We start from the raw sequence: 12,772 nt of genomic DNA on the forward strand, positions 1-12,772 counted from the left end.
TTTTTTTTTCTGATTGCAGCTTTATCTATAATTGTTCCCTTTTTCATCCCAGATATTGATGGATTATTTTATTCATATTTTGGCTAGTTTCTTAATTTCTCCTAACTTCTTTGGGATATTCTTTACTTCCCTCAAGTTTATTCTCTTATAATTTCTGTTACAAATGAGTGTCAGGTACCTAGCTAATTAATTTTCAGCTTGTCTTTTCAATTATAGGCACCTAAAACTAATTATTCCTCAGCTTTTATTGTACACAATTTTGTATTTCCAGCTAAGTATTTTTAAATATCCATTATGGTTTCTTCTTTGACTCCTAAATTAGAAACAGTTTTTTAAAGTTTCCAAACATATCGGGGTAACCTAACTATATTTCATAGGTTCTAAGATGAACCTTCCCCCCACACACATTTTTTTAAATATTTATTTATTTATTTATTTATTTGACAGAGAGAGATCACAAGTAGGCAGAGAGGCAGGCAGAGAGAGAGGAGAAGCAGGCTCCCTGCTGAGCAGAGAGCCTGATGCTGTGTTTGATCCCAGGACCCTGAGATCATGAGCCAGAGAGAGGCTTAACCCACTGAGCCACCCAGGCACTCCCCCTCCCTACCCCCACATTTTAACACCTTATAGCAGTGGTGTTTTAGAGTCTGTGATACGTAATACTTGTCTTTTGTTGCTGATTTCTGCCTTACTTGCATTGTGATTTATATGTACTGATTTTTAAATTGCTTTAAACTCCCTTTGTGACCCATTCCTGAGGTTAATTTTTGTAAATGTTCTAAGTGAGCTTGAGAAGAATCTGTGTTTTGCAATTGTTCTAGTTTTCATGTAGGTAAAACCAAAAAAGCTTGTTAATTGTATTGTTTAAATCTTCTGTGTTTTTACATCTTTGTCTGCTTGCTTTCTCAGTACTTGAGTATTTTGAAATCTCTCATTATAGTGATGTTTTCTTGATTTTTCTTCAGAATTCTGTTGAATATATATTTTAAGCTCTTTAATTAGGAGCATACATGTTCAGAATTGTTATTTCTTCATAGTGAATTAAAATACGTTTGATTATAAACTGACCTACTTTATGTCTTATAATGTTTTTGCTCTTAAATTTTTTTTCCCTAAAATTATAATAGGTAGCTCAGCCTTCTTTGGGTTAGTATTTGTTTTGGTAACTCTGTTCCTCTTCTTTTGTTTTCAGTCTTTCTGGGTCTCAAGTTTTTGTTTTATTTTTGTTAAATTTTTTGGTGTGTCTTACAAATAGCTGGTTTTAAATTGAGGATGTTGATCTTTTTTAACAGGTAGGCTTGGATTTTTTAGCATTTTCTTTTATAGTTTCTGCTATCTTAATGTTGTCATTTTACCTTAAAAATATTTTTTCCTCTTACTGTTTTTTATAAAAAATTACAAATTTTAAAACGTTTTGTTCGTTTTCTTTCAAGGTTTTGTGTTCTGTTTTTGGTGCCTAAACTTGCAGCTTACCAGGAATACTTCGCAAAACCTAAAGTTAAATAGCTATCTTACTTTCCTACAAAATTATACGTGGACCTTAGAACTTGGAGCTATAATCACGTCTTTCTCACATGCTACTACTGCTGCCCAGGACTTAGTATGGTCATGTTTAACACACAAATTAGATTGTATTTGCCGGTTTCTTTGTTCACTAACCCTTCCTTCTGTGATTACGGCCTTCTTTCTGAGATCATTTCTTCCTAGTTGAAGTGCATTCTTTTTTTTCTTTTTTTGACTGCCCTCAATATTAGCCGTAATGGTGGAGCTGGAAGTATGATTATGCCTTTTCTATGCTACACAGCAGGAAAAGTACATTCTTTCAACATTCAGTGAAGATCTTTTGAGTGACTTTCAGATTCTCTAGCATGTCACTAAAGGAGAGATTTCCGTTAATCTTTAGGAACTTAACTAAATTTTTGTCTTTTGTGAGTGTGTCCACATACTCCCACGGTCCATCTGTGGTTCTAACCAAGATGAATGATAAGGACAACAAAGAATCTGAAGTTTAGGTGATGCTTGAAGATACAATACTCCACTCCTTGAATTGGCCAGGAGTTTAAGTTGTTTTTATAACAATAATGTAACTGGAAGGAGATTAAGAACCTGAAATGAAGACTTTTCATTTCAGACCACCCCTTTGAGGCTACCTGAGACCCATATAAATGGTTATTGGAGCTCCTGATTCCTGAAGTTTTAATCCCCAAGATTGGACATAGCTCAAATTACCATATTTTTTGTTACAGCTCAGAGAGTGGCAACAGTGTGAAAAGACTGAAATCGGACCCTGACCCAGATGACAAGAGTCAAGGTAGGTGGCAGCTTCCATTTCACTATTTATTCATAATACACGTGAACCATAGTACAGGGCTGGGCTGCATTGTATCTGTGAAGGATCTAAGCAAGCTTTTTTCTACCAAGCAGGATTTACACCCACGGGTATGTTAGCTGTCCTGCTGATTAATATGTTAGAAACCAGTGGAATTGATAAATGACAATAGTGATCCCCCAGAAGTGCTTCCACAGACAAAGCCCTGGTCATATCATTCCTGCTTACAAAGGGTTTCTCTCAGTCCCCTCCAAATGTCAGGTTTCTTGATTTCACCTGGTTGGCTACCAATGAGAGGTAGAATGCCTGGCTTTTGCTCATCTTGGATTGGATTGAGGCTAATAGCCTAATACAGTCTCACAGAAGTACACTTTCATGGGTGGTTACTTGTATGCAATCAAATCTGGCACTGTATTAAGTGGCACAGAGTTGTAAGTGAAGGTGAGTGTTCCTGAAGGCTGGATCAGGGATGAGAAGTTCAGGAGTGTTTTTAGTTCTGTGACCCTCTGTGGGATTGAGATGGTATGCTAAATTCAGTGGGTCATCTCTAAAATGGGGCTTACATTTATTTCTCTCTGAAAAAATAATGGATATTTAAAAATAATGTATTGGCCAAGTAACTACAATTTATTTATTTTTAAAGATTTTATTTATTTATTTATTTATTTGACAAAGAGAGATCACAAGTACGTAGAGAGGCAGGCAGAGAGAGGAGGAGGCAGATTCTCTGCTGAGCAGAGAGTCTGATGTGGGGCTCGATCCCAGGCCCCTGGGATCCTGACCTGAGCTGAAGGCAGAGGCTTTAACCCACTGAGCCACCCAGGTGCCCTGTAACTGGAATTTAAGTAAAAACTTTTTAAAATGCAAAAAAAAAAAAATCTTCTGACATCAGTAATGGTGAGCTGTTGCTGATAACTTTTTGCTCTTAGAATTTACTTTTTTTTTTTTTTTTAAAGAGCGAGAGAGAATAGGAGAGGGAGAGGGAGAGAGACAATCTTAAGCAGGGAGCAGAGAGACAGTCTGGGTGTGGTGCCCAACTTGGGGCTTGATCTCAAACCCTGAGATCATTCCCTGAACTGAAATCAAGAGTCAGAGGCTTAACTGAGCCAGCCAGGCACCTCTAGAATTTGCTTTTAAAAAGGATATTGAGGGGCACCTGGGTGGCTTAGTCCCCCTTCAACATTCTGTATCCTTTTCCATGCAGTTCTTTCTGAGAGGGAAACAGTATTTCTTACGTATATATCCAGAGCTATTGTATGTATATACAAGCAATTATAAATATATTCTTTTAAAATTAAAAAATTTAAAATATTGAGGTACAACCATAAAATTCATTCTTTTAAAGGATGCAGTGGTTTTTAGTATGTTCACAAGAATGTGTATTCATCATCACTATTTAATTCCAAAACATTTTCATCACTCCAAAAAGAAGCCCCATGCCTTTAACAGTTACTCCCCATTCTTCCCTCTCCCCAGCCACTGTCAGCCACTCTTCTACTTTTCTCTGGATTTGTCCTTTCTGGACATTTCATGTAAATGAAATGATGTAGTGTATGGTGTTTGGAATTTAGCTTCCTTTCACTGTACAAAGGTCATCCATGTTGTAACATGTATCCGTGCTTTTTACAGCTGAATAATCTTCCGTTGTATGGTATGCTGCATTTTGTTTGTCTAGTCATCAGTTCATGGGCATTTGGGTTGTTTACACTTTTTGGCTATTCTAAATGATGCTGCTATGAACGTTCATGTACAAATTTTTGTGTGAGCAACTATTTTCAGTTCTCTTGGGCGTATACCAAGAAATGGCATTTCTAGGTCATATGGTAACTCAGTGTTTATATGGTTGACTTTCTGAGGAATTGCCAAACTGTTTTCTCAAGCAGCTGTACCATTTTTACATTCTATCAGCAATATATAAAGGTTCCAGTTTCTTTTCTTTTTTTTTTTTAAAGATTTTATTTATTTATTTGATAGACAGAGATCACAAGGAGGCAGAGAGGCAGGCAGAGAGAGAGAGGAGGAAGCAGGCTCCCTGCTGAGCAGAGAGCCCGATGCGGGGCTGGATCCCAGGACTCCAGGATCATAACCTGAGCCAAAGGGAGAGGCTTTAACCCACTGAGCCACCTAGGCACCCAAGGTTCCAGTTTCTTTATTTACATCCTTTTTTATTTTTTTATTTTTATTTTTTAAAGATTTTATTTATTTATTTGACAGAGAGAAATCACAAGTAGACGGAGAGGCAGGCAGAGAGAGAGAGAGAGGGAAGCAGGCTCCCTGCTGAGCAGAGAGCCCGATGCAGGCACCCAGGCGCCCCGATTTACATCCTTTTTTAAAAAACAAAAACAAAAAACTGATTTATTTGAAAGCGAGCACAAGAGAGAAAGGGAGAGCGCAGTGGGGGTTGGGGGCAGAGGGAGAAGGAGAAGCAGACTCCCTACTGAGCAGGAAGCCTGATGTGGGTGGGGCTTGATCCCAGGACCCTGAGATTAGGACCCAAGCTAAAGGCAGACCCCCAAACCCTTAGCCATCCAGGCGTCCCTTTACATCCTTATCAACTTGTTACTGTCTTTTTTTTATTCTGTTCAATTTTGTGGGTGTGAAGCGCGATATTCCATTTCCCTAATGATGATGGCATTATGTACTTATTGGTCATTTGTATATCTTCTTTGGAGAAGTATTTACTCAAATCCTGAGCCTGTTTTAAATTGGGTTACTTGTCAGGCATGTGGATGGTTCAGTGAGTTAAGCCTCTGCCTTTGGTTCCGGTCATGATCTCAGGGTCCTGGGATCGAGCCCTACATCGGTCGCTTTGCTCGGCAGGGAACCTGCTGCTTCCTCTCTCCCTGCCTCCCTCTCCACCTACTTGTGATCTCTGTCTGTCAAATAAATAAATAAAATCTTTAAAAAATAAAAATTAAAAAAATAAATTGGTTACTTGGGTTTTTATTGTTGAGCTGTAAGAATCCTTTATGTATTCTGGATACTAGACATTTGTCAGATAAGTGATTTACAAATACTGTCTTCCTTACTGTGGGTTGTATTTTCATTTTCTTTTTCTTTTTTCCTTTTTTCTTTTCTTTTTTGTGTTTTCGTTTTCTTGATTGAGTCCTTTGAAACATATAATTTTTAGATTTTGAGGACATATAAATTAGCTATTTTTCATTTAGTTTGCTTATGCTTTAGGTGTCCTGTCTAAGAAACGATTGCCTAATCCATGGTCTTGAAAAGTTACACCTGTGTTTTCTTATAAACTTACACCTGTGTTTTCTTATAAAAGTTTTACGGTTTTAGCTCTTACATTTTGGTCTTTGATTCATTTTGCATTATTTTTTTGTTTATGGTTTGAAGTAGGGATGCATTTTCATTCTGTATGTATATCCAGTTGGTCTGCACCATTTGTTGAAAAGGCTGGTTTTTTGTTGTTGTTGTTGTTGTTGTTGTTGTTTTTATTTGACAGAGAGACATCACAAGTAGGCAGAGAGGCAGGCAGAGAGAGAGAAAGAGGAGGAAGCAGGCTCCCTGCTGAGCAGAGAGCCCGATGCGGGACTCGATCCCAGGACCCTGAGACCATGACCTGAGCCGAAGGCAGCGGCTTAACCCAGGCGCCCGAAAAGGCTGTTTTTACCAGACTGAATTGTCATGGCATTTTTGCTGAAAATCAGTTAACTAACATGTATGGGTTTATTTCTGGACTCCTTTCTTCAGTTGATCTATGTGTCCTTCTTTATGCCATTACCATACAGTCTTGATCACTATAGCCTCTGGGAAGTTCTGAAATTGGGAAGTGTGAGTCCTCCAACTTTTTCTCTTTCAAGATCGTTTTTTGTTATTTGAGGTCTCTTGCATTTCCACATGAATTTGGGGATCAACTTGTCCATTTCAATAAAAAAGGCAGTTGGGATTTTGATAGGGATTGCTTAAATCTATAAGTCTATAGGTCACTATTAGAATATTGCCATCATGTGGCATTTTACAATAGGCTATTACATCTTCTGAGTCTCATTTGACCTATAAGAAGTTGTTCCTTTTTTGTTTTTTTGTTTCCTTTGTTTTTGTGAAGAAACTGGGTCTTTGTCCTGTGCAGTTTCCCATACTCTAGATTTTGGTGATCGCATCTCCACAGTGTTCCTTTGTTCCTCTTTTTCCTGTAGAATGGTAACCAGATCTAGAGCTCAATTAATTCAAGTTGGTATTTTGGCCAGAATACTTCATATGTTGGTTTGTACTTCCTGTCATCATTGTTAGTATTTTAATTAACACACTCTTCTGTTCATTGCTTAATTCACTTGTACCTTGGGGATCATTACATATCTCTACACAAAGAGCTTCATTCTTTTTATAAGACTGTATAGTATTCCATTATATGACTGCACCGTAGTATATTTATCCTTTTTATTTTTTTTTTTAAGATTTGTTTATTTTAGAGAGAGCGAGAGCTTGTGTACATAAGTTGGGAAAGGGACGGAGGGAGAGAGAGAATCTCAAGCAGACTCCCCACTGAGCACAGAACCCAGTGCAGGGATCGATCTCACAACCCTGAGATCATGACCTGAGCCGAAATCAAGAATCAGACGCTTAACAGACTGAGCCCCCCAGGAGCCCCTATCCTGTTTTTTTTATGATGAACATTTAGATTGTTTCCATTTTTTCTCTGGTTTGAGGTTTCATTAAATAACTTTGTACATACATCATTCATCACATTCATGATATATTAGCGTAAGTACTTAAAAGAATTATTGGGATGGAGAAGATATACATTTGTAATTCAGATAAATATTGCAACCCGCCCTGCAAAGAAGTTATGTCAGTTTACATTCTTATCAGCCATATGGGAGCTCCATTTCACTGGTATCTTTTCAATATATAGGAAACTTGCTAAATTGGCTGCTTAAATAGGATTACGTGTATATTGTGTCTGTATGCACATAGGTATATAAGACTTTACAGAAATCTTGAATGTACTTCAACTGGTTAATTAGTAGCCCTGTATCTGGTGCTTATTCCCTTATAGGAACTATTCGCATCAGTCAGTAGAAAAGGAAAACTTGTGTGGCTTTTTTAAACTATCTCGGGTAGACACCATGTTCAGAGCCACCTTTCTTAATCCCTTTGTCCTCCCCCACTCCATTCTCACAGCGGCATCCTTACAGCTGGGCATGAAATACCCTCTTCTGATAGACACTGAGGCCCCACAGGAAGAACATTCCCTGAAAGCTTGCTTGAGAGTCTTGTCCATGGCAGAAGGCTTTATTCCTTTGGTTCTCCCAGAAGATAGCTCTGTGACACTAATGGAGATTCAGGCTTCCCCACTGGAGGCTCTGGGCTTCAGCTCCAAACAGAGCCCGTGAATGAATGCACAATTGGCCCCATTGGCTGTCAAGTCACGCGTCTGTTTGAATCCCAAAAACATTCTCTGTTAGTAATTTTCGGTGTTAATTTGGTATGACAACGTGGTCCTGCAAATGCAGAAGTTGGCAGGAAACTTCACCAAATGGGTGAGATCAGAGGGCACCATTTTGTTCTCTTTGGACAGTGTAACTATTTTTGGAATGAAATTTGTCAGAATTGCAGTCTCTTTTCTTTCTTGAAACCTAGATAATCGAGGGATTTGGTCTTTTTGCTGAAACTCTGCTGATGCCACCATGGTCCAGATCCCTTGGGTTTCGTTTCGTTTTTCTTTTTCTCTTCTCTCTTCTTTCTCTCTCTCTTTATTCATTTGGCGGGGTGGGGCGGGGTGGAGAGGGAGAGAGAGACTCTCAGGCAGTCTTATGACAGGTCTCATGACCTAAGCTGAAACCAAGAGTCAGATGCTTAACTGACTGAGCTACCCAGGCACCCCTCCTTGGTTTCATCCTGTGGCTGGCTTCCATCCTTCCATTAGGCTACCTCTAGACTTGCACAGATACTCTGAACTTAATCTTCCTTTTGTGTCTAAGCTAGAGACTAAAATTCAATTCACCCTTGAAATACTTAATAAAATGACATCTCACTTAACAGTTTCGCATAAATTACTTTTCTGGGTAACTGATTCATACCTTATAAGATAGCAGCTTTTTTAAAAAAGATTTTTTCAAAATCTTAGAGAAGGAGAGCAGAGAGGGATAATGAGAGGGAAAAGCAGACTCCCTGCTGAGCAGAGAGTCTGATCGGGGCTCGATCCCAAAACCCTGAGATCATGACCTGAGTCTAAGGCAGACGCTTAATGCTGAGCCAACCAGGTGCCCCAGGTTGTGGATTCAGTTGGTTTTATTTTGACCAAATAGTTTTTTTTGTTTTGTTTTTTTGTTTTTTGGGTTTTTTTTTTAAGGTTTTATTTATTTGTTCATTTATTTATTTATTTGAGAGATAGTGACAGAGAGTGAGCACAAGTGGAGAGGAGAGGAAGAGGCAGGCAGGCTTTCCACTGTCCTGGGAGTCTGATTTGGGGCTTGATCCTAGGACCCTGGGGTCCTCTGAGCTGACAGTGGACCCTAAACTGACTGAGCCACCCAGGTGCCCCTTAACCAAATATTTTTTTTCTCTTCTTTTTTTTTTAAATTATTTTATTTATTTAAGATTGTATTTATTTATTTGACAGAGACACAGCGAGAGAGGGAACACAAGCAGGGATAGTGGGAGATGGAGAAGCAGGCTTCCCCTTGACACAGGCCTGGATCCCAGGCCCCTGGGATTATGACCTGAGCTGAAGGCAGAGACTTAAGGACTGAGCCACCCAGGTGCCCCTTAACCAAATATTTCTAACAGAATGAAAGTGTCACTGAGTATATGAAAATAATATAATGGATGTTCAAGTAGTGAATGGTGTGCAACTTGATGTTGTGTCCCAAATTTTCACCACCACCACCCCCAAATTTAGCTATTTGCAGTGAACTTCTGTAAAATGTCTTCAATGCATTGTAAATGCTGACTTGCTCTGTGCTAGGCCCCATGCTGTGTGCCCAAGGGACAGAGTGGTAAAGAAAAAGCCCTTGCCTTCAGGCTTACAGATGGAGAATACAGACCAGCAGGCCTTCTTATCATTAGACTTTACCTTCTTCTACAGCCTGGCTGTAATACAGAGCTGCCCTTGGGCTTAGACAGATAATGTGGGACTCTTCCTCCATAATTTAAGTAGATGATGATGTTCTTTGAACTTTTGCGTTTGCTTTTCTAAAAAATTATCTATATAGGTAGTATACACACATAATAGAAAATTCAAAAGGGGCAAAAGTATGTGGAGTAAAAGTTAAGTCTCCCCTATTATCTAACCACTCAGCTGATCTCCCCGGGCAGTCACTGTTAGAGTCTTACATGTATTGTTTCCGATGTTATCATGCGTGTCTGTGGGCATTCCCTCTCCCCACAGACTGTAGCTTACACATAGCCTTACCTCTTTCATATAGCATGGTGTCTTGGAGACCATTCCATACCAGTACGCAGAGGCATTACTCTTCTTTATGGCTGAATCATAGTCCCTTACACTGGTCTTTTTTTTTTTAAGATTTTATTCATTTATTTGACAGATCACAAGTAGGCAGAGAGGCAGGCAGAGAGAGAGGGGGTAGCAGGCTCCTTGCTGAGCAGGGAGCCCAATGTGGGGCTCGATCCCGGGACCCTGAGATCATGACCTGAGCCGAAGGCAGAGGCTTAACCCACTGAGCCACCCAGGTGCCCCCTACCCCCGGTCATAATGAATCTTTTGGTTCCTGCTATTAACAGTGCTGGAGGGAATGGCTTTATATGAACATAGTTTAATTTCGAAGGACACTGCCCTGCATTTCTGAGCAACACACGAAGATGCCTGTTGCCCATAACTTCCCTCCTTATAGATTGTTTATTCTCCCAAGTTCATTTTATTTATTTTTTATTAATTTTTAAAGATTTTATTTATTTATCTTGAGAGAAAGCACAAGAGTGGGGAAGGTCCAATGGAGAAACAGGCTCCCTGCTCAGCGGGGAGCCCGATGTGGGGCTTGATCCTGGAACTCTGGGATCATGACCTGAGCTGAAGGCAGATGCTTCACCCACTGAGCCACCCAGGTTCCCCCATTCTCCCAAGTTTAAATGCCATTTTTTCTTTTCCTGTGAACTGTTCATGAGTTCTCTCCACTTATTTTTAAAGATTTATGTTTGTTTTAGAGCACAAGTGAGCAAAGTGGGGAGGGCCCGAGGGAGAGGCCTCAAGCAGAGGACTGCTGAGTGTGGGGCCCAGCGCAGGGCTCAATCCCATGATCCCAAGATCATGACTTGAGCCAAAATCACGAGTTAGACACTCAGTCCACCCAGGCACCCTGTCCCCTTTTCTATTCAGCGGTTGATTGGTTGGTTGGTTGGTTGGTTGGTTGGTTTTGGAAGAATTCTTTGTATCCCAAAGAAATCTGCTTTCATGTATTTGTTGCCACTCTGCCTCTGCTTTCCTGTCGTCTCGTTACCACCATCTCTACAAGCGGTGTCAGCTGTCATTTCACTTTTCTGTGTCTCCGTGTTTCGCTGCTGCTTTTCTTCAGCAGCATCTTTTCCCCTATTAGAACTTCCTGTAATGGGCGCCTGGGTGGCTCAGTGGGTTAAGCCGCTGCCTTCGGCTCAGGTCATGATCTCAGGGTCCTGGGATCGAGGCCCGCATCGGGCACTCTGCTCAGCAGGGAGCCTGCTTCCTTCTCTCTCTCTCTCTGCCTGCCTCTCCATCTACTTGTGATTTCTCTCTCAAATAAATAAATAAAATCTTTAAAAAAAAAAAAAAAAAAGAACTTCCTGTAAGACAAGTGAATACAGTGAGCTCCTGAACTCCGTGTATTGGCCACCGGAGATCTCTTTTTGCCTCTCAGTGGTATTTTTGTGACTTACTCCTGACTTCATGTACTTTGGAGCCACGTGTCCTTTTCACATTTACATGAAGTGTTCCTTAGGGGCTTGTTAAGGCAAAAGCCTAGAAAGGTATATGCTTGTCAGCCTGAGATAGTAAGGTTTGAACTCCAACCCTTACTCCATGGTGAGCTCTGGTATTGTTTTAGTACATTATTATTAATATTATTTTTAAGAGAAGGAGAGCATGCATGTGTGAGTTGGTGGGGGTTGGGTGTTGAGAGGCATAGGGAGAGAGAGGATCCTAAGCAGGCTCCATGCCCAGGTTGGAGCCTAATGTGGGGCTCCATCTCATGACCTGAGCCAAAACAAAGAATTGGATGCTGAACCGGCTGAGCCACCTAGGCATCCCAATTTTTTGAGTCAGGTTTGGTTTAACATTTTTTACTCTCAGTGGCCTTTAACCTTGGCCTAGTCCTTTGACCCCCCTCATCAGTAAAATGGGGGATCCCTATATATCAGGTTGTTGTAGAGACTCACTGAAGCTGGAAACATGTAGAGGCAATGACAGGGGTGGAGTAGAGTCTGTAAGTTTTCATCTCATCCTCAAGTCCCCATGTTTTCTAGATTGAGGTTTTCCATCTCTCAGGTACTGCCAAGGTTCTGGGTTTCCCGGGGCAAGAAGAACCCTAGCTATTTGGTCACATTCTGCACGGTCTTAAAACATTCTCTGAGCATGGTGTCAGTTTTGTCAATGGTGAAAAAGGAACAGCTGTCAGACGCGGGTGCCGGTGGTGCTGACTGCATAGGGTGGTTGGGGCTTCACGGTAAAGCCTGGGGCACAGTGGCAAGTTCTCGGTCAGCTCTGGGAAAGCAGGTGAAGTCACGGCCCTTCCTCCTGTCTTGCAGAAGCCCCGTCCTGCATGTCTCTTGGCAGCACGTCCCTGAGCGCCCCTTCTATCCACTGCCCCTCCGCTGCAGTCTGCATCGGCATCCTCCCGGGCTTGGGCGCCTACTCTGGGAGCAGCGACTCCGAATCCAGCTCAGACAGCGAAGGCACGATCAACGCCACCGGCAAGATCGTCTCCTCCATCTTCCGAACCAACACCTTCCTAGAGGCCCCGTAGCTCCTCTGTCCCTCCCAAAGCTCCTGCCCGAGTAGACCGGTCGGTTTGTTCCACCTCCGGGCATCCCTTCCCTCAGAACTCCTTTGCCCGCTTCCTGTGCACACCGTGACATTTTTAACCTCATCTAAAAATGTGCCAGAATCCACTGTGGCCCAACTTGTGTTTGGTTTCTCTTTCTACTCCAGTGCAGGTGTGCGGCCCTGTCTTGCTGCCTCTTCCTTCCCTTGCCGCGGTGGTGGGACGGGGGCCGCGGCTCTGCTGAGGTTCCCCCGGAAATGCCTGGGAAGACAGCCACCCGCTGGTGTGCAAAGTGTATGGATCCTGTTGCTTTCTTGTTTTCTTTGTTTCCCTTCCTGACGGCACAGAGAAGCAAGGGCAGTTATGGGACAGACATCATTTAACCCTTCTCTTCTAGCTGAGCGCACCGTGTGGTTGTACTGCGCTGTGGAGCATTTTGGGGGGTGGAGGGAGGAAAGCCCCCTTGGAACTGACCGTTTCTTAATGTTGTGTGACTAAGTAAAGATTATAAACTACA

The 12,772-nt window shown here is 41.5% G+C and overlaps 1 protein-coding gene across 5 annotated transcripts in view; it reads left to right on the forward strand.

Annotated features, from left to right (window-relative positions):
• PSME3IP1 (proteasome activator subunit 3 interacting protein 1) overlaps nucleotides 1-12,772 on the forward strand; it is a 35,726-nt gene extending 22,954 nt beyond the window's left edge. For 4 of the 5 annotated variants that reach the window (XM_082712483.1, XM_082712482.1, XM_082712480.1 and 1 more), the window contains 2 exons: nucleotides 2,247-2,311; nucleotides 12,020-12,772. In XM_082712483.1, the coding sequence (XP_082568609.1) occupies nucleotides 2,247-2,311; nucleotides 12,020-12,237 (283 nt within the window). In that variant the 3' untranslated portion in view covers nucleotides 12,238-12,772. Of the gene's footprint in view, nucleotides 1-2,246; nucleotides 2,316-12,019 lie in introns of all 5 variants that reach the window. The other variant, XM_082712484.1, reaches the window with a different exon arrangement.

This window comes from Mustela nivalis, assembly GCF_964662115.1.
Source record: "Mustela nivalis genome assembly, chromosome: 18".
NCBI classification, from domain to species: Eukaryota; Metazoa; Chordata; class Mammalia; order Carnivora; family Mustelidae; genus Mustela; species Mustela nivalis.